This window comes from Talpa europaea (assembly GCF_964194135.1).
Source record: "Talpa europaea genome assembly, chromosome: 10".
Taxonomy (NCBI): Eukaryota; Metazoa; Chordata; class Mammalia; order Eulipotyphla; family Talpidae; genus Talpa; species Talpa europaea.
The window spans coordinates 103,937,682-103,964,918 of record NC_140077.1 but is presented as its reverse complement, the minus strand read 5'-3'; the positions used below and the strand labels follow the sequence as shown (position 1 = coordinate 103,964,918).

General features: G+C 43.3%; 1 protein-coding gene across 2 annotated transcripts in view; it reads right to left on the bottom strand.

Annotated features, from left to right (window-relative positions):
* Positions 1-216: 216 nt before the first annotated feature.
* Positions 217-27,237, bottom strand: part of RNF175 (ring finger protein 175) — a gene marked incomplete at both ends in the record, with an annotated part of 29,367 nt that continues 2,346 nt past the window's right edge. Inside the window, 8 exons of one of the 2 annotated variants that reach the window (XM_084245231.1) lie at positions 217-337; positions 2,098-2,199; positions 5,148-5,281; positions 8,206-8,326; positions 11,745-11,852; positions 15,605-15,759; positions 21,453-21,594; positions 25,490-25,527. In XM_084245231.1, the coding sequence (XP_084101357.1) occupies positions 217-337; positions 2,098-2,199; positions 5,148-5,281; positions 8,206-8,326; positions 11,745-11,852; positions 15,605-15,759; positions 21,453-21,594; positions 25,490-25,527 (921 nt within the window). The remainder of the gene's footprint in view (positions 338-2,097; positions 2,200-5,147; positions 5,282-8,205; positions 8,327-11,744; positions 11,853-15,604; positions 15,760-21,452; positions 21,595-25,489; positions 25,528-27,237) is intronic. The other variant, XM_084245232.1, reaches the window with a different exon arrangement.

Below are 27,237 nucleotides of genomic sequence, written 5' to 3'. Positions count from 1 at the left end.
TGGAAAGAAGCCAAGGACACTTTATTGGCTTATTCCATCATTCAGCTTCCCTTTAAATTCTTTCCACATAGACAAATTGCCATATGTAGGACATCAAACTAAACTCTTGGGATCATCTCTAAAATTTAAAAAAAGAATATCAATATTAAATAGAGGACCAAGAATGTGAAAATATTTCACCATGCAATCCATTGCTGCTGGAGCAAGTCTGCTATATTATTCCAGCCCGAGGGAATAGTTAATGCCTTGAACTACTCCTATCACCACGGGTTGCCAGGCCACCAAATAACGAAGCCAATCCAGGATCTGTCCATATAAAATGTGTGTGCGCTCCCAGCTAAGTCTCAGTTAAGGAAGTTACTCTGTACATCCCAGTAGCAGAAATCTTCATAAATGTAATATGCAAATATAGAAGCAGCACCATTTGTAGGCATTGCCTTTCTTGTCAATCTAGACATTCATTTAGAAGCCCCTGGCATGATTTTTATAGTATTTGCTTATCATCACTATTTACATGACATCTAATTTCCAAACATAAGTTGACAGCTTACAATAAAATCCCAAAAGTTAAAATAAGAATAAAAGGCAAGGGTTATATACTAAAAGGTAAAGGGAGAGGGGACTGACAACCTTAGAGGGCCAGCCAGGTAGGACGGGGTACCCTGCAGAGGGAACGCATCATCCCCCAAACCCTGAGTTCACAGCTAAGACACTCCCATTCTGGGTCTTTAACTTGTGCCAAGGGGACTTCATTAATAATATCTCTGCAGGTGATTCAGATGCAGCTTTTTCTCTTACTGAGTCTCAATAAAGAGTACAGGTAACATTCAAATGTTTCTCCAGACTATAGAAGGATGCAAACTGTCCTTTGTCAGTTAAGTGATCATTTGAGGTGACAGTGATGATCATAGTATCACATATTATCAATTTTATAGCAAAGAGTTATATACTGCTGGTTTATAACTTATTTATTAGCCAAAAGTGGTTCTGAACTCTGTTTCACATTAGAGGGGAGATTCAAGGAGAGTAGATGATAAGGGAGAAGGAGCATCTCAACCCATTTGCCTTGGGATGTGCTGAGCTGCCTGGTGGCCGCAGAGGGCACACTGTGCAGTGGCCGGGCTGAGACCTGCAGACTGTCAGTCCACTGTGCCTCTGCTGTCCCGCCTGCTCAGAGGCAGCTTTGGGGCCCAGCCCATGCCAACACCCCACAATAGCGGTGGTGAGGGGAGCAGGAACAGGGGTGCGTCTCCTTTAGCATGGTAAAATGTAGGTGACTTTTACTCAGAGTAACAAAGCTGCCTATGGGGAGAAAAGAGTCATGCTGTTCTTAAGGGGGAGGGTGTGTTTTAATCCTATTTTCTCCCCTGGAATAGACAGTCTATATAGTCTGGAGGTTGAACCTTCCTTGCCACTCTGGACAGGGTCATTACCTTCCTATGACCTTGAGGTTTGGATTTATTCACTTGGGGATCCCTGTTGTCCTCAGAATTCCTATCTGCTACCACAAGCTAACAAGGTTCTATCTTTGTTTCCTTTCACTATTACTCTTGCTCAGGTATAGCCTAAGATGAGACAAGACAAGGAGTTTGAAAATCCAAAATCCAAGAGGGAAAACCCTACTCACACATGGAGAAGACCAAGTTGACATACCCTCAGAATACTCCGCTGTGCTCTAGTTTGTATTTGGGCCTTCAAAACTTTTAATTCCTGCTTATGTATTTACTCACTACACTCCCCAACCCCCATGTTGTCTGTCTATATCTGCCATCTACTTATACATATTTAACTTTCCACATATTTAACTATCTTTTGCACTCTCACATTTCCACTAAAGCTCTTATCGTGGAATATCTGGACTATAAAGAGTAGAACGCATCTGCTTTGGCATTTACTTCCTAAATTCTCTTCTTTCCAGAGAGTTCCATAGACACAGGGGACCAAAAAGACCATTACACTGTTTGGAAATAGGTGGTTAGGAAAAACTTATTACTGATAAAAACCATTTTTTTATTTTTCTTTTAAAACAATTTAGACTGAAAAATTCATCATCAGAAACTATTGAGATAAAATTTGTAATGTTTTAAAAAAGGATACGGGTTACTGATCATCCTCTTCAAATCAACCTTCTCTTTGCAGTAAGGGCAAGTCTGCTTTTTACCAACAATACACCAACCTCGGATGCAGAATTCGTGAAAGCTTAGACATATTGTTAGGGAACCTTCTGGATATTAAGGGCAGTGTCTGCTTCATGATGATGTAATGGAAATGATCCGGTTTCGGGGGCAGTGGGGGCTGTCAGTCATAACTGACTATGCACAACACTTTTCTAGGGAGATCTTGTAGCACCATGGAACCCCCAAGGTCAGTGAACTTGGAATCAAAGCTGCTGTAGCTTTAGGACCCTGAGGGGCTTAAGCTTCTTTGTCTTACTTGTTCTTCTTGCCTCATTTGATTCTCATAAGAATTAAATTAGTTAAAGAATGTGAAAGAGAATTTTACAGTGCTGTCTGTATAAATAAATCACTGCATTTCCCCATCTCATTGTGCATTTCTTGTACATTTCCCAATTCTTCATTTTGTGCATTACTCATTGCTTAGATAAGTTTATTTGTGGTCATAAACTCACACATATTTCTATTAGTGTCTCAATATTGGAGTGTTTTTCCTCAAACATTTTAAATTATTGATAATAGGCAGTTATTTTTAACAAAATATAAGCTTAATTAACTTCAGAAACTCTAGGCATTTACAAATCTATTTGTAGGCATCCTCTTGTGCAGAAAGGGGGACCCTTTGTCCCCAAGGTTGAGAATGAAACCCCAGCACCAAGGACTGTTACTAGAGCATATGTCATGCTCTATTGTAACTTTCTGTGAGCTTACGAGTCTCCCTTTGCCTTGTGCTACTGTGAGATTGTGTCTTACTCATCTCTGTCCTCAGGCCCTAGATACCTAAAAATGGACTAATCACTGAAAACGGATTGCTTTCTCAAATATGTTTCCCCAGGTTCTACAACATGGTAAATTTGGGACAGTGATTAACTATAATGAGTTTCATCCTGTTATTTGCTTATTTCTACCATGGTTGATCCCCCTGTGGTTTTCTGGATCAAGATCACATATTCTCACGACTGTACTGAACACACACCCTTGAACAGCAAGGATGTGTCAAGCCTCACCTAACAAAAGGGGGAGCTTGGTGGTGTAGACAAGTCAAGTCCGTGTTTTTGACTCCTCAATATGTGCAACTAAGAGCTTCCACTATTTTATATTCCTGGAATTGAGATCAATTTGTAATATGCTTGACAACATAAGGTGGTAGGTTATAATACAGCTTTGAAGCAAAACCTATATAGCCCTTCATTGCGTAGGGCTGGAGTACAGCCTCGTCTTCCAAATAGGTATGTAGTTCAGGGTCACAGAACTGGCACTGAAAGGTCCAACTCTTGTTTAACCCTCTCTTTCATCTTCAGTCTCGATCTGAATGGCCCCCACAATGGCAGGATCGCCACAGAGCAATGCTCGGGTTACTGGTTAATATGACTGGTTAATATGACTCATGTTTGCCCACGCCTCACTCCTATGACTCATGCTAAAATGGGTCATTAATAATACTCCCTGCAGAGCAAATTTCAAGGTGGCTATATTTCAGATTACATATGCACCATTTACAACAATCCCTAAGGGCTTTTAAAAGTGGAGAGAGAAAATATTTCCACTTGCAAATGGCAGAAGCGGCGCTGTTCCAACTTTTTGAAAAGTAAATCATATTTAAAATGAGGGCCAGACTTGCAAAATTTCTAAGAGTGATAGATTTTGGGAATGGTATCACACTGAAAAGCCATAGTATTCCATATGGGTATCGTGGTGTTCCTTATTTTGAAATGTTAAGGCTTTAAGTATTAGGCGAAGGGTTCCTGGGATATTTCAGATGCATTCAGCCGAGTTTTTTACTCTTAGGATTGAATAAATGGATTCTGTCCAAATTAAACAGAATTGAATCACAGCCTCTGAACATCTAGGTTTTACTGATGGAAGTAGGTGGCTTCAGAGGCAAAAGACAGATGGTTTAACCACCTCATCCTGCCAAAGCTTTGAAATGACTGAGCATACAGCAATATTTTAAAATTGATATTGTACTATAAAGCAAAGACAAATGATGTCCTTTTTTCTATTCAGATAAAAATAAAATCTTGACTGTGGGCCAACCCAAACACACAGGTATCCAGAGCGCACCCTCTGCTTTCTCCAGGCTTCTGATCTCAGCATAGTTGGGGTCTTTCTGATTTCTGGAGTTTCCAGAGAATGCTGACTTCTAGGTCCAGGCTTGTCTGTCTCTAATACCTAAAGATCCCTCAGCTAATAGAGGACTCTTTGGGACAGAACCCACAGGCAGAGGAGTCAAATGATCTCAGAACTCGGTCCTCCAGTTTTGGCCCCGCCCTTCTGCCTGCGAGCTCCCCTCTCTTCAAGACCCAAGCTGGTATCTGGCTGCCCACACCACGGCTGAGGGCATGAAACTATGCACTATGCAGAGGGTTATTTGTAGGTAAAGCACACTTTCCTGTCCTTGGTTCCATGAGAGACAGACACCTGAGTGAGTGACCTGCGTTCTTCTGTGTGCCTGGAACGTCACTCTTGTTCTGGCCGCCAAGCCTCCTCTCTCCCACCCTTTCTTAGCTCTGGGTTCACTTATGGTTTCACCAACTTTCCCACCCAGGGTCCTGCACATGTGCGACAGCCTTCCTGTCAGGGCAGCAGTGAGACTCCTTTTTAAAAGAGGAAATGGCTGGAGGAGGAGGCTCTCTTCTAGCACTTCTTATGCAACAGGGATTATCAGGACTTCTCGAGAGAAAGATGCCCAGGAGGATGGGATGCTCAGCAGGCAGAGGGGTTGGGAGCTCAGCAGGCAGAGGGGTTGGGGGCTCAGTAGGCAGAGGGGTTGGGGGCTCAGTAGGCAGAGGGGTTGGGGGCTCAGCAGGCAGAGGGGTTGGGATGCGGAGAGGACTGACAGGGCGGAGGAGTGGGCAGAGGGTGATGAGCTGGTTTTCCCTGACTTGCCATCTCCCATCTCAGCACAGATCCCTTGAAAGTGGCCTCCTGGCACTGGTATGATGAGCCCGAAGGTTTCCGAGAAAAGGATACACGTGCCTGCAGGAGAGCTGGTAGGTGTTTTCAATGAGCCCTTCTTCCTCAAGCTCCACTATGATCCTCTGCCCACAGACAGCGCATATGTTGTCCGCCAGGCTCCTCGTGGGCATCCCGCTGACGCTGTAGAACTGGGGGGGGGGAGGCCAGGGCAGCATGGGGGGCAGCAGGAGCTCTTCTCTGACCCGGGGAAGCCTGCCAGGTGTGGGGCACCTGTCCCTGTCAGAGTCCTTCCTGCTTCTTTGTTGGCTTGAAAGATTTTGTTTCCAGGGCAGGAAGCTGCCATGAGGTTAAGGTTCCCAGACAAAAACCCACTGACTCCAAGGGGCCTAGAGCACACTGCGAGTGTAACCTCCAGCCTAGCCCTGGCATCGAGGAGTCCTTCAAGAGCAGACGTTTTATCCAGGGCAGTAGTTCAGAACCACACCGGAAGTTTTTTTAAGTTTACCCATAGCTTGACCCTTCCCTTTATTGTCCTGGAAATTCTGATTCAGCAATTTGGAGAAAAATTTTAAATTCCCTAGTGATGATAGGGAATGCCAGGCTAATCCCACCCGGAGGCAAGCTTTCAGAAACCTAAGTTGGGAGACCCGCATCTTCCTAATGTTGGCACCATGTTAGAATCCCTACAAAGCATATTTTATTTTTTTAAGATTTATTTATTTATGCATACAAGAGCTGAGGTACAGGCCAGAGGTGTGGGGGGTGAGAGAATTCACCAGAGACAGAGTGGGAATTGACCGAAGTACACTGCTGAGGGGAACAGCAGGCAAGTCAGGAGAGATCTGCTGCACCATGTGGTTATCTCCCTGGCCGGGGATCGAACTCATGCTACAGAGGCTGCGAATTGCTTCATAGTGCGGTGCTTAACCCCCTGCGCCACCAGGAGGCCCCCAAAGTGTATTTTAAAAATAAAACATTTACTTAAAAACAATTTTAGACTTAAAGTGAAGGTATGAAGACAGCAGAATCCCCATATACCACCCAGCTCACCTATTAACATCTTCTATTGTACCACACATTTATCATAATTAATGACCAGCATTGATACACTATTATGAACTAGAGCACATACTTTATTCAGGTTACTGAGTTTTAACCTAATGTCCTTATTTTGCTTCAGAATCTCATCCAGGATATCATTTAAATGTCATGTCTCCTTAAGCTTCAAACAGTACGTAGCCTTTCAGACTGGCTTCTTTTGCTTAGTAATATATATTTACGACTCATCCTTATTTTTGCATGCCTTGACAGCTCATTCCATTTTCGTAGGGAGCTTTTAAGACAAAGCAGATGCACTGGCTTTACTCCCAGAGATTTGGATTTAATTAGTCTGGTGTGGAGCTTAGGCCCTGGTGTGAGGATGGAGATTGCTCCTCCTGTCCTCTGCCACAAGCACATGCACAAGTGAGCACACAGACATACACCCATCACCACCACCATCATCACCAGCGGCTGTGCCAATGATGTGAGGCTGTGGGTTTTATGTATTTGGTGATATAAGATGACGGTGTGACAAGATATTAAAACTAGTGGGGTGGATCAGGTAAGAAGTCTCTAGAAAGATGGTGCTTAAAGTCTTGGTTTCAGGCCTCCCTGGTGGCACAGGGGTTAAACTCTCAGCACTATCAAGCTTTCACCAGCCACTGCAGCCTGATTTCAATCCCTGCCAGGCAGCTGACCCACATGGCACAGCAGACCTCTCCTGTCTCGCCTGCTGCTCCCCTCAGCAGTGTATTTCAGTCAATCTGTCTGTTCTGCTCCCCACTCTGTCTCTGGTGAATCCTCTCACCCCCCACACCTCTGACCTATACCCCAGATCTTGCATGTATAAATAAATAAAAATAAATCTTAAAAAAATTGTTAAAATGGTAACTTAAAAAAAAAAACAGACTAGTTTTCCTTGTCAAATTACATCTCCTCCTGCCTCACTGGCAAATGGAGAGCATACAGCTCTTTTTTTTTTTTCAAGTACAAGAATATTTGGACATTTTTTAAGAGGTATGGCTGCTAGTTTTTGATGGAGGAAATGGAATGAAAATGCTCCCTTTATGCTCACCTTAAACCCTATAAGAAAGGCAATCATCCAAAAATGGACACATGGCAGGAGACTTCCAAAAAGCTTGTTGATCCAGCACTGTACCACATGAAGTGGATTCCAAGCTCCAGGAAAAGAGTGTGACAGAGCTGACAGGGTGGACTAACAGATGGAGTGGGGATAAAGTCAAGTTCATGTCCACTTAGTCCTGCCTCGTAAGTAGAGAGAGAAAACAGTCCAGAAGTTCACGCCTCTCTTGCCACTTACACAAGTTTTTCCATTTCATATCTGGCTGTGCACCAAGAGATTAGTGGAGGACAGAGATGTGGAATTCCTGAAGCCATTGGGTCATCCCTAGAGCCCTTGGTTTCTACATTTTTAAGAGATGTGCATGTGTCAGACACAGATGAATGCTCTTAATATATGAATCTGGAATCCATCTAACCAAAAAATATGTCTATTCTGAATTTTAATTTTAAGAGAGTTAAAAAAAAAAGCTACTAGGGATTTTTTTTTTAATTCCAGAGAACAATATACAGTCGGAATACATTCTATACCCTTTCATAACTTCTAATTTTCAGATACTGTGACAACTGATTTTTATGATATGCTACCTTGAGGCACTGATTGAGACTAAAGTGTTTTATGTAGAGTCAAATAGGACTTTTATCTGCATTAGGCAGTGTTGCAGGCAGAGGTAAAGGGTTTTGTTATTGTTGAATTTTTACTGATCCTTTCAGTGTTGGCAATTGGAGCATACTGCATAGGGTAACTTTCAGATAATTAGGTTATTCTACTTTAAAATAGATCTTATTTCCCAGCCACTTCATACGAATAAGAAATGTATTTTCTAATGACTTAGCAGAGACAATTTTTGATGCAAGGAGAATCCAGAGAGCAAATGGGCTGGGAGCACCAAACGGCACATCTTATTCTGCACGTGGAATGCAAGTGTGTAAGATGAGACCATTTCTCCACACGCCATAAGTGGTTTCAGAGAATGAAAGTAACACTTACCCCTATAGTAGAAGCCATGTAATCCGAGCAGATCTCTGCAAAGTCTCTCCCCATTACACCGTAGTACAGGCCATAGAACAAGGACACAATGCCAAAATCCATAGAATCTCTGGCCTTGATTCTATTGAAAATATCAGTGTAAAAAGATTAGAATGTGGCTTGGGATGGGGGAGAGGTGTGGGGTACAGCTTGGAAAATACTTCCTGCCATATAGGCAACAGAGTGGGGGGTATTTTGCTTTTCATGTATTTAGTTTTCCTTTTTTAAAATGAAAGAATTTAAATTTCTCTAAATTCCCCTTAAATTTTAGCACTCAGTGCTACGTGGTCATTGCCATTCTTGAGAGAGTCTTCAAAGGGTTTTTAGTCAACCGTGCTGAGACCAGCCAGCTCTAACCAGCACCTCCCAAGCTCAGCTCACTTAGAAGGACTTGGGCAGCTTGTAAAAATGTCCATCTCTGGGCTTCACCTGAGGCCAGCTACACAGTCCCCTCTGGGGAGGGCTGTTCTGCAATATTTTTTGAAGTGCTCCAGACTCCAGGTGATTCCAATGGGCAGCAAAGTGTTAGACTCTCTTGTAACACAGCAATGGGCCTCAGCCCTAAAGAAGTCTCACCTGAGGAGATCTAACACCCTCCTGATAAACAAGCCCACCTTTAGGGCTCTAACTGAAGTGGCCTGGGGTGGGGTCTGGATAAGAGGTGGTTCTGCCATACAGCTAAAGCTGAGATACCTGGTGTCCAACTCAGGTTTTACAGAAAGCTTTTAAATATTTCATCTCACCTAATAAAATTCTTGAAATACATATTATTATCCCCACTGTGCATTTGAAAAAATGGAAACATAGGAAAAATGATATACTTAACATTGCAGTTGGTACCTAGTAAGACCAGGAATAAAGCTTAACTTTAAGGTCCTTGCTGTATTGTCATATATTAATAAAAATTTGTCTTTCAAGTTGGGTCATATACCAATACACTATGATTCTCTATGATAACCTCTCTTTTTTTAAAGGCAAAGATCTCTAAAAAGTGAATATTAGTCCCTAATTTAATTGCTGGGTCTTATTCATTGCACTGTTGGTCTGCTATCTCCGTAAATGATCTCAAATATTAGCCAGGGGCCTGCGTGGGTCTGACTGAGTCAGGAGGGCACCTGGTAGTGGAAAGAAGCCAGGTGGTCTATCTCAAAACCTCTGGTTGTTTATTTGTGCCTTGTTAATTGGAGGAGGAAGTGGTAAAGGCAGAGTGCTTTGCAGACCCAGGGGGGCCCATCTTTGGGTGGTGTGAACTGGGAATTCCAGCAAGGGGGTGGAGTCATCCTTTCAAGATTTGCCTGAGTGTATTTCAGAGTAAGGGCGGTGGGAAGAGAAGATGATCCTCCCTCCACGTCCAGGGACAGACGTATTTACAGTCTCATCGTTCCGCAAAAAAAAAAAAAAAAAAGGAACTTAATTCAATTGCTCATCAATATTTTATAATGAAAAAAAAGTCCTTGCCGCATTTTAAGGGTTAATGCCTCAAAATGGTTCATGGTAGGAGAGTTTATGGGTAAGGATTTTAAAATCTCATGAGCTAATGGTCTTCGGGCAATTATCATTAACTTAATAAAATTCTCACAAAAATTTTACATTCACTCCAATAATACAAACAGCATGCTGAAAGATTATTAGTGACTTTCTACATCTTAAATTAACAATCAGAGATCTGTACAATTACCTTCTAGTCCTTTCTTGCTAGAAAATAGTTGGAACTCCCACTCTGGAAGTTTTGTGAAATGCTTATAAAGTTAGAGGGCTGTGTTGCCACAAAAGAGTCCTTTCCCGGGCCTGGTTCTCCATTCAGTTGTCTTCTTTATTCTGAGGTTAGGACTGCTCATCTCTGCCTTTCAATCTCTGTTATGGCCCGAGAGATTTAGAGTAACTTCTAGGTGAGAGATATTCAGGGAAATTTGTAGTCGAGCATCTGTCCATAGCTGTGTGCTTACATTCCCTTTTCCAGAACATGTGTTGATTACATAGCCTCAGCTCTGCCCAGGAGGATCTTAAAGAGAGCACATTTCCCTCTTCCTAGGGAACATACAATTCTGAGTCATAGAAATAATTATCCCAATGTCCATTATTTCTCCTCAGACTTCCCTGCTCGGTTCTCTCTCTAACTCTCCTTCAATGTCTAAGCACTCAGTTTTCTCCTTGTTCAGCTGCATGTCATGGGTGCCAGATACACAGGATTAGAGCAGTGTTGTCTGGTATAAATATAGATCTGACCTATATTGAAAATATAAATTTTCTGATATCCACATTAAGAAGGTAAAAAGAAACAGATGGAGTAATTTCACTAATACCTACAAAATACTATAATTTCAATATTTAATCCACATGAAAATTCTTTTTTATATAGTCTTTGAAATCCAGCTCATCTTAGATCTATTTTATTTTTTTATTTTTTTTAAGATTTATTGATTGATTGATTGATACATGCATACATACAAGCAGTGGGTACAGTCAGAAGCGCGGGAGGGTGAGAGAATTCACCAGAGCCAGAGCGGGGAGCAGAGCAGGCAGAAGGACGGACGCACACTGCTGAGGGGAGCAGCGGGCGGCAGGAGAGGTCTGCACACCATGCAGGACCCTCCTCCGGTGGCCGGGGAGCAGCCGGGGATCGAACTGGCGCTGCAGAGGCTGCAGGCAGCTTCGCAACCCAGCGCTCAACTGCTGCGCCACCAGGGAGGCCCTTAGCTCTATTTTAAACATTCAAAAGTCATAGGAGCTAGCAGCTACTGAGTTGGATAGTTTTAGAGGTTTTAAGAAAGAAGCTTTATCAAAGGAAACGACACTTTAGAATTTAGTGGAAAGGAAATCTATAGCTCACTAAGGGTTACTCAATCACATAGGGAAGCTTACTTTTAATGATGGTTTTTAAAATTTGCAAATCAAGTATATTTTCTTTTTAAAGTTTATGGTTTTTGAAAACTTTTTATTCCGTGGGATTTTCTCTTCCTTTTTGAGTGGATTCACTAAAAGACAGCTATATACCAATGATAACTGCTATAAACAATGTGCATGAAGTCCAGGACCAAATATAGCATCCAGATATGTGTCTGACCTGGTGACTGTTAGGAGCAAGTGCGTGGAGATGAATTTCTTTTTTTTTTTTTTTTTTTTTTTTTAAAGTGTCTCTTTTTTTTTTTTTATAGTTTTTTTTTTTTTTTTATAGAGGCATGTTTTTATTTATTTATTATATTTGTTTGTTTGTTTTGTTTATACATGCACTGGGTATAGTCAGAAGCGCGGGAGGGTGAGAGAATTCACCAGAGCCAGAGCGGGGAGCAGAGCAGGCAGAAGGACCGAAGTACACTGCTGAGGGGAGCAGCGGGTGGCAGGAGAGGTCTGCGCACCATGTGGGATCCTCCTCCGCTGGCCGGGGAGCAGCCGGGGATCGAACCGGCGCCGCTGAGGCCGCAGGCAGCTTCGCAACCCAGCGCTCAACCGCTGCGCCACCGGGGAGGCCCGAGATGAATTTCTTAATTGGTGATACTTACTTGAAAAACAAATTGAATCCACACATGGTAAACATGATGGCCAGATAACCCACTACGCCAAATGCATAGCTGAGTTTGTAGATGAGAAGAAACCACTTGTAGACCAGCCTGTGGAGTGAAATATAGGGAGAAGCCATAGCCACAGAACATGACAGAAAATGTTTTATCCCTTTCAAAGAATATTTTAAGTTAGTCTTAGTTTCTCTAATTCCACATATCATGTAAAATGCAAAACATATGTATATTATACTAACTAAATTCAATTAATAGGGTTCTGATATGATATCAACAAACATTATACAAATAGTACCATTGTGCACAGGTGTTGCATGTATAGGCATATATAAATTCATTGTAATTTATTTCTTTATTTTTTTTTTAGAGATTTATTTTTGGGCCTCCCTGGTGGCGCAAGGGGTTAAGCATCGCACTATGAAGCAATCTGCAGCCTCTGCAGCACGAGTTTGATCCCTGGCCAGCCAGACCTCTCCTGTCTCGCCCTCTGCTCCCCTCAGCAGTGTGTTTCAGTCAATCTGCCTGTTCTGTTCCCCACTCTGTCTCTGGTGAGTCCTCTCACCCTCCATACCTCTGGCCTGTACCCCAGTTCTTCTATGCATAAATAAATAAATCTTTAAAAAAAGATTTATTTTTATTTATTTATGCACACAAGAATTGGAGTATAGGCCAGAGGTGGGGGGAGGTGAGAACATTCACCAGAGACAGAGTGGGGAGCAGAACAGGTGGATCTAGGGAAATACACTGCTGGGGAGAGCAGCGGGCGAGACAGGAGAGGTCTGATGCATCATGTGGGTAGCTCCCTGACTGGGGATTGAACTCAGGCTGTAGGGGCTGGCGATAGGTTGATAGTACTGAGACTTTAACCCCTGCACCACCAGGGAGGTCTCCATTGTAATTTATTACAGGATAATAATGATCATGTAATAACTTTGACCTATACCTCATGAAAGATGACCTCCAGTAGTGGTTTGCCTGCCTGGGGCCCTGACTGGCCCCCCTCCTTCTTTTCTCATTTGGTCCTGGGTTTGCTTAGAGAGGTTTGGGCAAGAGTAGTTTCTGCCCATCAGCGATGGGATGAGATGTCAAGGGGGAAGACCTCCTGCCCCCTGGAGTTTCTCTTGCCTCCTGCTGCTGCTGGTCCTCCGCCCTCAAGCCCAGTGCCTGCTTGTCCTTGGCAGTGGGCCGAGCCCTTAGCCCTGCTCCTTCCACTCACAGAGCCTGCCCTAGGCTGGGGGTGAAGTTGCAGGGGTGCTGCTGCTGTGGGCCTTCCCACTGTGTGGGTGCGCCCCTGGGCACCCTCACGGGTCAAGATCCTTCCTCAGGCCTTTCTCCTCAAAGGGCCTGGGTGCAGCAGGCAGAGGACGAGGATGGAGCATGAGAGTCAGGTGATAGAGAAAGGAGCCTTTAGTTCTGTTAGTTTCCCTGGGAACATGTGGGGAGATACTGGGATCCCAGTTCCGTTTGGGTGCCCCCCAGTATAAGGCTCACCCACTGGACCAAGAAGAGGTGAGAGACAGAGAAGGAGCAGCTGGAAGACTAGCCATCGCACCCAGAGGAGATAAAGGGGCGCTGGAATGTGCTGACAGATGTGCACAATGGCAGGAAGCCCAGTTTGCCATGAAGATCCTTCGCTCTACTATTTCTTTAAACAGAGACTTCTATATCCTGCCTGCTTTTCTAGAAGAAAGGGGGCCCTAAATAGTCTGTAATCACCATAAATTCTCAATGATAGTGAGACAAAAAGTTTATTAGGTAATCAAAGTGAGGATTGAAACCTGGGGAGTAATTGACAGAATTTACTCTGGGAGCTCCTTTCAACTATCACAAGTTTGGATTTGTTTATCTAGACAGCGAATCACTGACATTTAAAATGTAATTGTTCTTGGGCCTCCCCGGTGGCACAGCGGTTGAGCTCTGGGTTGCGAGGCTGCCCGCAGCCTCTGCAGCGCCTGTTCGATCCCCGGCTGCTCCCCGGCCACCAGGAGGGTCCCACATGGCGCACAGACCTCTTCTGCCGCCCGCTGCTCCCCTCAGCAGTGTACGTCGGTCCTTCTGCCTGCTCTGCTCCCCGCTCTGGCTCTGGTGAATTCTCTCACCCTCCCGCGCTTCTGACTGTACCCAGTGCTTGTATAAATAAATAAAGAAAGAAATAAAGAAAGAAAGAAAGAACCCTGCCTTAAAAAAAAAAAAGAAAGAAAGAAAAATAAAATGTAATTGTTCTTGACATAGGGCTTCTAGTTCTAAGTTGCTTTAACCTAAAGATACGTTGATGCGATCCATGTGCAAAGAAAGGCAATGCTGGGGTTGAACCTCTGACTTGCTAAAGAATTCGGTGTGGAAAGGCAACACTGGGTGCCTCTGGCTTAAATCCTTTAACTAGTAGACAGAGTTTTCAGCGTTGTTTCAACTGAGACCTCAAGTCTCAGGTGATGGCTTTTGCTCTCCCGTCTGCTAGAGCAGAGAGGGCTCATGCCCAGAACATTTTTCAGTATGTTTGCAAGCCTCTGCAGAGTTGGGTCTGCTCTAGACTGTCATGGAGTGTCCTGACTCTGACGATGCTGTGCAGGCGGGAGGAGGTTGACATGAATGCCCAGTGGGCTAGAAGTAGAGGGCAGGGGGCCTGGCATCTGAGATAGCTGAGGTGTGGAATGGGGAAGTGCTTGGCTATTTCTTGTAGTGAAGTCCCTCTGCATTGATTGAGAAATACTGCTTTTAGCTCAGATAATTCATTAGACAGTGGGAAAGTGAATGATTTGCAATTGCATGCAATATAGATTATATTCAGAGCGTGGAAACAATTACATTTCAGTTCATCAAAAACTTAAATTACTTTCACAAGCCTTAACACACAACACAGTGTAAGAAAATAGGGTTCCTGTGTCTACTTCCTGATGTGGAAACCAGGTCATACAAAGATTCTCTAAGACCCAAATATGACTGATTAAGTAGGTCTCCAAACTACCCCAAAGCTCATCCCAAAGTGGAATTGATTAAAATACTCATAAACCTACAGTCATTTATTTGCATTTTAATCGTTATCATTATGTCTGACTTTTCCCGTTGAATACTTCTCCTTCTCCCAACTAGAAGGAATACTTGGTATTTGTGTCTCCTGCTTTTAAGAAGAAGGAAAACAAATACCTAGATGGCTAGATAATCATGAAACTGTTTCACAGGAGCTTGTGATTTATTCTCCAACACAGATAAAAAATTGACACTGTTTTATTACCATTTCACATTTTACACATTTTCTCTTTATCTTATCCATTTTATCTGGATTGAATTCAAATTTTATCCGCAGTGTAAGGAGTGTGAAAGCAAATGGGGCCACATCATGAGGTTAAAGGCACTTTGGGACAATTTGTAAACAATATGGTAGAATTACATGAATGTGGAGGTCAGCAGGTGGTAATTAAATGATCATCGGCATATTAAAGCCTCACTTATCATGAGAGTAATTGTCCATTAGCTATGATTTACAGACAATTTCAGATGGAAATAAACTCTTGTAACTCTTTCTCTCTTTTGAAATGTGTGTGACACAGTTTCAAGTGGAATAAAACAAAATGCCAGATGAAAAATAAATATGAAACAGTGCTCTAGAATTTTTAACAATACGTTCACTTTCTTCCTTCTGGCCTTCCCTGGCTGACATCTGAAGTGATACAGTTTACAGGCATGTCTGACTTGCCATTGAGTAATGGATGTGAACTAATGGCACCGCTAATCTCCAAATAGGTTGCTACCATAGGCAAACGCAGGGCAACACCCAGGATCACGGGCATTAAATACACATTTTAAAATAGAAGGGACAGGGCAGAAGGACAGCCTGGATTCCTTACCGTGGTGTTCTCCCAGAGAGGGGCTTCCGGGTTGCTCTGAAGAGGATGTAACTGGTAATAACTGAGAACATGCCCCACATGGACAGAAAGCGCCACCAGTAGAGTTTTATGGTGAAATACAAAGGGACAACCCACATCTGTAGCAGGGTCACCAGCTGTCAGAGAAGTGAAGAGAAGGTCTCGTTCAGTAACTGAGGAGCTGATCGTCTGGTCCACTAGTAAACCATTTAGGAGCTGCCCTGGGGAGACCACGTCACCGTCGTGGTAACAAACACCTAGTTCACCTGCAACCGTGAGCTGCTCTGTATCTGCAAAGGTAGGAGCCAATGGGGACAAGTACCTGAAAATGTAAGTGGGAAATAATCCAAAATGCCCCCTCACCTCGTTTCCTCTGGTCAGTTTCTATGACAGCAACTTCAGGCTGCTGTGGTTATGTGATATGGGATAAACACGTCTCACTTCAGTTGTGAAATTGGGGATAATGGGCTCGCATGGGCTGACTGAGTGGGGATCCCCTGAGAGCACAGATGGGAGAGGGCTCTGGAAGCAGGACGGTGCCCCTGGGGGCCAAGGCGCTGGTGTTACCGTCACGGGCAAACGCACAGTGACCGAGGAAGCCACGGTGTTTCTGAGCAGCTTCCGGAGACCCGCCTGCTGTCCTGGTGGACCCCTCCCAGCTTCACCCCTGAATCCAAGTGGGGTACTACCTGCACCCTGAAGAGGGCATTTCAGCCCTTCGTTTTGCCTCTTGACCTTTCATTTATTTACTGCTGCCCTCCCAGGTGCCCGAGATGTGGGTCACACTCTTTCCTGCTCCTGTGCACGCAGCCTCTTTGTAGCTGGGACCGGGGATCTGAGTCTAAATAACCTTCCAGCGGCAGGTAAGTCATCTGGCCCCCAGCACCCCCAGTGCGGGAAGTGGGAGAGACTGAGCTGCTGGACTGTGGTGGATGAGGGAACGCTGCGCTTCGACTCTTCAGCAGACCTCACGCCTGCTATGGGCCTTTCGTGCAAATAGCAGATAGGTTTAACCAGTAGCAATAACCTTTGGTCTCTTACATTTTCTCACATCTGGTCTAACCACCTACAGTTTCTTAGCAGAATCAGAAGAGGCGGAGGGCAAAGAGTTTCGTCTCAGGTGTGGGTTTTATTGGTGGTGGTGCTGGGCAAGGCTGGTCTTGGGTATGGGGCTGGGTCCTGGTTTATTGGTAATGAGGGTCACGATTGATTAATTGCCAGTGATGTGGAAAGAGTGGTTAGTGCCTGCTGTCACATAGTGTTCATCTGTATAATTCATCTTTCTGGCAGAAAGAGGTGGCTTAGCAAAAAGGGCCTTCAGTTATATTTTTGGATCCTTTAACATGGTCTTGGTTATAATCATCTTAAGGACAGTAAGCACAAATTATTTGATAGGATTTCAACATGGAAAGGACGAGAAATCACAAGCTAGGTAACTGAGATTCAAGATATGCTTACTTAGCACAGTGCATGAGTGATTTTGACCTTTTCTATTATTGATATTAAAATGCACAGTCCCATAAAAAATCTCCTCAGTATATTGGTTATTTATTTCCTATAGCTGCTTATGGAAATAGTTTTCCATGATAAATGATAGATTTTGAATTTTGATGCCATTAGTTTTGATATTAATTAAGGAAAAGCCCATGATCTGAACACCTGTCATGTATATTTTCATCCTTTTTTAAAAGAATTTATTCATCTTTATAGTTCACCTGTAAAAATGCTAATGCTTTTTTTAAAATAAAAAGTTACGTCAGTTTATTTTAATTCACTGAAACTACCATGTTGTATATTTTATACTTTAGATTATAAGCCAAAAATTTCAAGACTATTCCATTTCCTCAAATCAGTGGAATTACTAAGATAGTTTGAAGCAACAATTAGACTACATATTTATAACACACATTCTCTCTCTGTGGATCTATAAGTACCACCCATTTTTAGAAGATCCCATATTTCTCTTATGGGATGTTTGGGTTTTAATTAATAGTGAATAAAATGTTCAAATGAATAAAATGTTCAAATAAAATGTTCAAATGTTCAAGCCTAAAACATAGGCTTGAGAATCAGAAATGAAGAGCAAAAGATCATTATAATGTACTAGAATGCAAACATTTAATTTATTAGTTATCTTTAAAGTGCATACCCAGTGTCATACTTTCCTAACATACAGAGGGAATAGTCAGAAACTTGCATTATGAATTCAATAATTGTACAAGAAGCTATTTTGGAATGAGGGTCAATATTTCATTGCAATTTGAAAGATGCTTTATCAATTTCCAGAGCAGTCAAAACTTCTCATTTTTAATACTAACTGCCACATATGAAACGTAGGAATGTTGTGTCTCATAAATAAACACATGAAATATGTGAAATCGAGGTGCATGCATGCAAAGGAGGAAGACTGGCAGCTGGGATGCATTAATAATGCCAGAGGGGTCATCATCTGGGCATGTGCATATAAAACACATCTGCATTAGGGGCGGAGGGCAGCCGTGCATCTGGATCCCATCACCCACGTTCTCCCCACCCACACATCAGGGCAGGAGGAATTTCCTGATGAATCGGATGCTGCCCAAAGGTATTGTGTTTTTTCTTGCGGCCATACACACAATGAAGCTGAACAGAATTGTAAATCAAGTCAAAACAAAGATATCCTTTCATTTGCTTAATGTACAGCATGATGAATGGGCCATATAATATGAGACAGACAGTAAGGAAAAGAGAAAATTAAAAAGAAAGAAAGTAAAAAGTTAAAGTCAAAGGAAAGAGAAAGAAAGAGCAAGGCAGAGTAAGAAGAAAGTCAGGTGATGATCATTTTCCTACTATTTTTCCAGCCCCTGCAACCAGGGGGGCATGTGTGTGTGTATGTGGGGGCAGAGGTACTGGGGGGAGTTCAGGGAGATGATCAGAGGTGAGCAGAGAATCATCTTGCAAATAAATAACTCCAGGCTGTCCTGCTGCTCTCAGGACATATGAAGGAATGTGTGGACATGAATCGGACAAGGCAAAATATGAAATGTCGGCATAGGAAGGACACTTTGAGAGTCACACAGTCCATATTTTTTCTTCAAATCAATTCTGACTGCGGATTGGCCTAGTTCAGCTCTGCAAGGAGATTCGGCAGTGTTGTGTGTGTGACAGTGTATGTGCCTCATCTCACTTTCAAGAGTCAGGCAGACCCGTGCATTCCTGGCACAGGGACATGTTCTCATGTTTCACAGCAATTAATAGGTAGGAAGTTTGATATAAATGGAGCTATGTTTCAGTCTGTGGGAAACTACTAGCCTGTGTATTGAGGCAAGTTAGCCGTGTGCCTGAAGTCCTGACTATGTGGCCAGCGGGTCTTCTGCTGACTCGAAGGGAAGTAGGATTCTCTTTGGCACCCTTCCTCCTATTTCCTGCAGAAAAGTAGGATACAGAAAAGAAAGTGCAGAAGGTAGTGCTGACTAGGATTTTGTTTTGAAGATTTATTTATTTTTATACAAGAATTGGGGAATAGGCCAGAGATGCAGGGTGTGAGAGGATTCACCAGAGACAGAGTGGGGAACAGAATAGGCAGATTGACTGAAATACACTGCTGAAGGGAGCAGCGGGCGAGACAGGAGGGGTCTGTCCCACTATGTGGGTTTCTTCCTGGCCGGCCAAGAATCGAACTCGTGCTGCAGTGGCTGTGGATTGCTTCATAGGTTGTGTCTTAGCCCCTGCTCCACCAGGGAGACCCCGGATTTTGTTTTTAATTAAATGTTATCAAAAGCATTTGGATACCATTTCACTTGGAGGCTCTGCCTATGTCTCTACCATATTAACTGGAAAGAGAAAAATTCAAATATTTAGCTGCATAGTTATGTTGTATTCAAAATGTGACTATTTGGAAACATCTAGGTATATAATAGTATCCCAAACAAGAAATTTATTGACATATAGACAGCTCACTTTCCATTGTATTTTATCTACAATTTGTAGCATCTCCTAGGAGCAATTATATTTTTAAACTTTATTTTCCAAATTACCTGTTTCCTTGCTTTAGTTTTTTTTTTTTAAAGATTTATTTATTTATGCATACAAGAGCTGGGGACAGGAGAGGTCTACCTCGCCATGTGGGTTGCTCCCTGGTGGGCTGGGGAATGGAACTCATGCTGCAGAGGCTGCGGACTGCTTCACAGTGCAGTGCTCAACCCCTTGCGCCACCAGGGAGGCCCTGCTTTAGGAATTCTTAATAAGTTGTTCTGAGGTACACAGTGCCTACAGACCACAAATCTGTAGTCTAGACAAACGATCACTTCATAAGATAATCATATTTGTTAAACACTGGATGAGCTTTTTAATCCCTCATATGGTCTGAATTATGCATGAAATAATCTAAAGATAACAAAACTTTATAAGAAATAATATTTCCAGGGTATAAATAATATGTATAAATAGGAATACCTTCTGTGTACAAAGGTGTCCTCATAATATATATTGTGTGTGTGTGTCATTTCCTCCCTAACTTCCTTCCCTTGCTTATCTGTAAACTCCTATTTCAACAGTAACTAACTTGGCTCTACTAATCTGCCCTCCATTTACTTGGCTGTCCCTTTCCAGAATACTACAGCAATATCAGTCTGTTGGAGCAGACCCCCATGGGAACAAGTTTATCAGCCAGTGTACAGTGCTTCTGTGCCTTAATCATACAGACTTCTCATTGCCAGAGGTGCTCAGAGCAGCTTCCTAACCTCCTGCCCTCCCCAATTCCCTTCATTGAGGTTGTTTCATGTATTTGTAATGCATTGAGATTCTCCTGTACCATTTGCTCTTCCCCCTGGGACACACTGGTCCCCCTCCACCCAACATCCTACATGATCTCCCTAGTGTTTGGATACATTAAGTTCCACTGTTTGCTCTGTATAGTTGAACGGGGTCGACAAATGCATAATGCCTTGTATCCACAATCACATGTTGATCAATTTTACTGCCATAAAATCTCTCTTTTCACATGTCTGTCCTTCCTTCTTCCCTCCCTGAACCACGGTCATTTTACTTTCTATGATTTTGCATTTTTTCAATTGTCATGTAATTGGAATCACACAGTCTGTGTCCTTTTCACATGGGCTTGTCACCAAGGTTCCTCCAGGTCTTTTCATGGATTTCATAGCTCATCTCCTTTTATTGCCTCCACATACTAAGATTTGAGTGTATAGCGGGACCACAGTTTGCTTATTTATTCATATTTTAAAGGACATCTTGCTTGCTTTTAGTTTTAGGTGATTATGCATAAAGATACTATAAGTATCTGCATGTAGATTTTGTGGGAATGTGAGTAAATAAAATCAGGTAAATAAAAAATACCTAGTAGCATGGTTGCTAGGTAGTGTGGTAATGCTATGTTCAACTTTGTGGGAGGCTGCAAAACAGCCTTCCAAAGTGCTTTTACCATTTGCACTCCCATCAACAAGAGTTCCCATTGCTCATGAAACTCATCTCCATTTGGTATTGTCAGTTTTTTGGATTTTATCCATCTGGCAGGTATGTATCCGTATCTCATTGTTTTAATTTGCAATCCCCTGATGACATATGGTGATGAGCTTTTCATATGCTTATTTGTATAAGGAATAGATTTCTTTGATATGAAAGTGAACAACTAATCAGGTTTGATTCTAGTCTCCTTTAGTTAAAAATAAATCATCCAAGTGAAATATAGAGGGTGTTGAATCGACAACACAATGCTGACATGCAGCCAGTCCAGGCAGTTACCACTTGCTTCCTTCACAAAGGAGAGCTTTTCTATGGCAGTGGGAGGAGCTTGCTTCCAGCACCGCCACCCCCAAGCCCCTGGGGCACTCACATTGTAAGAGCGGCCATGCCTCTGTCTCCACTGCACCAGCACTATCTGGGCGATGACCAGGGCGCAGAGGAAAATCAAGATCATCTCCACGTGCATGGACTCGTGGCCCCGGTGCATCCGGTATATCTGCTCCTGCTGCAGACTGAAAACAGCGAAAAAAGGTCATTGAGGGCCTCCCCGGTGGCGCAGCGGTTGAGCGCTGGGTTGCGAAGCTGCCCGCAGCCTCTGCGGCGCCAGTTCGATCCCCGGCTGCTCCCCGGCCACCAGAGGAGGGTCCCACATGGCGCGCAGACCTCTCCTGCCACCCGCTGCTCCCCTCAGCAGTGTACTTCGGTCCTTCTGCCTGCTCTGCACCCCGCTCTGGCTCTGGTGAATTCTCTCACCCTCCCGTGCTTCTGACTATACCCAGTGCTTGTATAAACAAAAAACAAACAAACAAACAAATAAATAAATAAAACATGCCTCTATTCTGTAAAAAAAAAAAAAAAAGGTCATTGAAAAGGCCCTCAACCGTTGTGCATTTAACCAGAACAAATAGGCTGGGTTCATAGGAAGCAATTGGAGACCTCAAAGGTAGGGGTTTTAGAGCTTTGATCACAAAATTTCCTTGAGTTTGTCTAGATTCCTCCACTACCCCCAGGCTCCGAGGAAGGGGCAGCTGAGAGCAGGAACCTGAGTCAATTAGCAAAACCAGTTCCTCTCAGTCCATTGCTTTCCCCTGTGGTTCTTTTTTTTTTTATTTTTTTTATTTTTTTTTTTTTTTTAAGAGAGGCATGTTTATTTATTTAGTTATTTGTTTGTTTTGTTTATACATGCACTGGGTACAGTCAGAAGCGCGGGAGGGTGAGAGAGTTCACCAGAGCCAGAGCGGGGAGCAGAGCAGGCAGAAGGACCGAAGTACACTGCTGAGGGGAGCAGCGGGCGGCAGGAGAGGTCTGCGCGCCATGCGGGACCCTCCTCCAGAGGCCGGGGAGCAGCCGGGGATCGAACCGGCGCCGCAGAGGCCGCGGGCAGTTTCGCAACCCAGCGCTCAACTGCTGCGCCACCGGGGAGGCCCCCCCTGTGGTTCTGCCTTAAACCTTATCTTTTCACTTTACACGATGAGGCCAAAAAGTGTTGCTGATGGCTCCTGCGAAGACCTGGCTTCAAGTCCCTGATCTGCCACTTCATCGCCATTTAACCTTTCAAAAGTCAATTATCCGCGCTGTCTGTTTCCTCTTTTGCAAATTTATAGTAATGATCCCTCCCACTGATGCCTCACAGAATTGTTCTACAATGGTAAAGTACATATGTTATTTATTTTTATTTTTTTTTAAAGATTTATTTATTTATACAAGCACTGAGTACAGTCAGAAGTGTGGGAGAGTGAGAGAATTCACCAGAGCCAGAGCGGGGAGCAGAGCAGGCAGAAGGACCGAAGTACACTGCTGAGGGGAGCGGCGGGCGCGGCAGAAGAGGTCTGTGCGCCATGTGGGACCCTCGCTGGCAGCCGGGGATCGTACTGGTGCTGCAGAGGCTGCGGGCAGCTTTGCAACCCAGCGCTCAACCGCTGCGCCACCAGGAAGGCCCACATATGTTATTTTACTTGTACTTACATGAGGGGTAATAATTGTGATTGGGTTGACTCATAAAACTGTGATTTTTGAAAATCAAAGTAAAACATGGGTCATTTCTAAAATTCTCAAGTAAAAGGCATCCTGCACAGGCAGGATACCCTGTGGGCTGCAGGCAACTCCTGGGTGAGTGGTGGCCATTGTTTTCATTATAGGGAGCAAGAGGGGAGGTGATGTCTTAGGCACAGACACCCAGAAAATGGGGAATGTTTTAGCTTTTAGTTGGACTCTTAGTTTTGTACAATGGTAGAGAAAAACGCTGAAATAGTACGTCACAGTTTCACGTCCTGCAGCAGAAACAGCTTCAAGGAAATCAGTGGTTCTTTACCTTGGCTGTAAATTGGAAATCACTGGGGAGATTTAAAAAATCCCAGTTCAATCAAGCTGTGTACCTCAGGTAATGAGATCACTGTTGCTGGGTGGCATGGACTGAACTGTGTCCCCCCAGAAGCCATAAGTTGAGTTCTTAGCCCCCGGAACCTCAGAACCTAACTGTACATGGAAATAGGAACTTTAAAGAAGCAATTCAGGTAAAGTGAGGTCATAGGAGATTAGGACATGCTGCACACAGAGGGAACACCATATGAAAACCCAGTGCAAGGTGGCCTCTGTGCCAAAGAGAGAGACTTCGGGAGGACCCAAACCTGCTGACACCTTGATCTTGGACTTTTTTTTTTTTAAGATTTATTTATGAATGCATACAGGAACTGGGGTACAGGCCAAAGGTGGGGGTGAGTGAGAGGATTTGCCAGAGACAGACTGGGGAGCAGAACAGGCAAATCTACTGAAATACACTGCTGAGGGGAGCAGTAGTTGAGTCAGGAGAGGTCTGCTGTGCCATGTGGGTACCTCCCTGACCAGGGATCGAACTCGTGCTGCAGTGGCTGCGGATAGCTTCATAGCGCTGAGACTTAACCCCTTGTGCAGTCAGGGAGGCCCTGATCTTGGACTTTAAGCTCCAGAACTATGAAAAAAATGAATTTCTGTTGTTGAAGACTCTTAGTTCGTGATGTTCTGTTGAGCTGACTAATACAGATTTCTAGGATGTTCCAAGGCATTATGAATTTTAAAGCTCCCCAATATGATTTCTAGATGGAGACAAGATAAAGAGCGGATGGGCCAGAGGAAGAGCAAGCAGTGCAGGATCAAAATGACAGAAAAGGGGGAAAATTATGAATATTGTTAATCACTTTATAAATATTAATATTAATTTTCGCCCTCAGTGGGGCACTGTCAGTCACAAAAATCTCTTAAAGCTCCCACTTATGAATGCTTACTCAAAACCATTGTATGGTAATGTTCTGTGCCCCAAGATTGTGACCACTTAAAGGTGCTTGTGGACATTGGGGTTGAGTTCTCCCCCTCTGCCAGCAAGACTCCAGCTGAAGGGTAGAGAGCACCCAGTACCTCCTAAGAGCCCCATTCAAGTCCCAGGGGTGCCCCCTGCTGGAGAATGCAGAAATCAGCCCAGAGAACCTACTAGTTCTGTGGGAGCTCAGCGTCCTCCGGAGGGAATCTCGGAATGTTAGTGCTGGAAGGTACCATAAATGTGCTAAAAACCCTTCATCTACCAAATGAAGAGGCTGATGTACCACATCAGGTAAGAAACCTGGATAAAATTACATGGCTATTAGTCTCTGTGTTGGAAACTGAGCCTAGAAGCTCTTAAAAACAAAACAAAACAAAACCACTCATTCCTCTGAAGAAATGGGAAGTCAAGAAAAATGAAATGGGTACAGAGCTTAGTTATGGTCTTCACAACCCCAAATCCAAAATAACTATTCAATAGTCTATGTACTGAGCAGATTTTCAACTTGGACCAGGTAGATAGAAGAAAGACTGTATCCATCTAAAGTAGGACTTGTATAAATATAAAACAAAATATGCTTGATGACATCTATCTATTTTTGTACATATAGTGAAAACATATCAAATGAATAAATCTGTGTGGAAGTACTTTAGAAAGCATAATGTCATATATAAATGGAATAAGTATTTCTGATTTTCATTAGGAATATAATAATAATGGATTTCTATTATGCAAAAAATGAGGAAACTTCCATTTTTATTTCTTTTCATTACAAGGGCCCAAATGCCCCCCCAGTAGATACCAGCACACAGGCGAAACAGCATGTCATGCAAGCCAGATGTGTTGTATGCCTAAAATAAATATTAATTCGATGCTGCCCTATCTTGAGGGACATATAAGTGCAGCTTGGCAGGACTGCATGGAGCACACTATAGAGAAAAAGATGGAATCCCTGCAGTCTTGGCCTCTGGTATCTGAGTGTGCATGGCTCAGCTAACTGCTTCTCTATTTTGGGAAGTTTATAAATACATTTATGACTTTATTTAATTTCTCAAACTGTTAAGATAGAAATCTAATTTTTAGTATTCCAGCTATAAAAAATACAAATCACTTACTTCCACTCATCATCCGCAGAAAGCTTTGTGTGAGAGGCCTGAAAAATATAAAAAGAGTCCTCAACATTTCCTTGTTTTCTTAGCTTGCATTTTATTACATTACATGGGAAATCCAAACCACAGAAAATAACCAAATTCCCAATACTGGAATAATTTAGGACAAAAGCCCTAATAGAATATTTGCTTATGGAAATACACACACACACACACACACACACACCTCAAAATGAAATAGCAAACAGGTCACTATTAGTAAATATTTGATTCCACTCTTAAGTCACAGAACCAGATGAAGCTCCATTCCTGGGGTCTAATTTGGCAGTTCAGTCAAGCTTGCAGAGAAGCATCTCTAATAGGCAGTGAGACACTGGCTTCTGGATATGATGTGTGCATTGAAAACTCCTAAAAAAATCTGCTTTGCGAGTATCTTAAATGATGCCAACAGTAAGTATCATCTCTAAGTACAGGGTTTTAGAAACAGAGGTGACCAGTGGCTCTACTGGTTAGGAGCTGTGTTTGTGCCCTCTTGTTTTTCACTTAAAGTCTATTCTGAAAGTCTGGGAAGGCAGTAATCTGGCTATTCCCTTGCAGATTGAACTGGAAAGCTCAGAGACTATATTGGGACTGCTTTTGGACTATCTACAACAAATACACACTACCTTTTCTTGGTCGCTGCTAACCCACAGCATTTGGGCATCTGAAACCTTAAGATCAGTGGCTGAAAGATATGATTTTACAACTCTCATGGAACACAAGGAAGCTTAATCCCTCCAGGAGTGTTAAAAGATACTGTTTCAAAGCTAAAATCCCCAGTGATGGCACAGAAGAGAAGGTGAATAATACATTTGTTAAACAGACCTGATATTAGCCAGGCATTTTCCCTTTGCATTTCCTTCAAAGGACATGAGCATTTCAGACAGAAAAACAATGCCACCCAGGGATGGTCTAGGATTTCTCTGAATCAAGGTAAACAGGTTCTGCCGCATCTCTGTGCATCTGTCAGAGGCTTGAAGGATTCCCCAATAAGAGAGAACAAGGCTCTGGAAGACACAACTAGGTAGATTTGAGGAATGTTTGTAGAATGCTAAGGTTTGCTGGACAATGCCAGGAGCTTCTCATGGCTCCCTGTACCTGAGTGATCCCGCCTGGTGGTTCCTGATATTCAGATGGAGCTCACAGTCTCTGGGTTCCTGCTGAGCTCCAGGGGTAAAGCCTTGGTGGCAATCCACACATAGTGGTGGAGCCTGAAGCCCCACCTTTGTGTGATGGCCCATCTCTGCTGACTTCTGCTTTGGGGAGCACTGCTTGTATCTGGAGTCATGAGTCACTTCCACCCAGGACAAAATTCTGAGCTCACTGGTGGTTATTCTGGTGACTTGGGCACATCACTAAGCAATGTTCATCCTGTTTCTTTATTAGAAACTGGAGATTGGGGCCTCCCCTGGTGGCGTATGCGGTTGAGCGCAGCTCTGTGAAGCTGTCCGCAGCCTCTGCAATGCTGGTTTGAATCCGGCCGGCCGGCGAGGGTCCCATATGAGATGGCAGGCCTCTCCTGTCATGCCTGCTGCTCCCCTCAGCAGTGTATTTTGTCAGTCTGCCTGTTCTGTTCCCTGCTCTGTCTCTGGTGAATCCTCTCACCATCCCGCAAATCTGGCCTGTACCCCGGTTCTTGTATGTATGGATAAACAAACAAAAAAGAAACTGGAAATTGATATTATAGCTACTCTCTGCCTACTGTATTAAATATT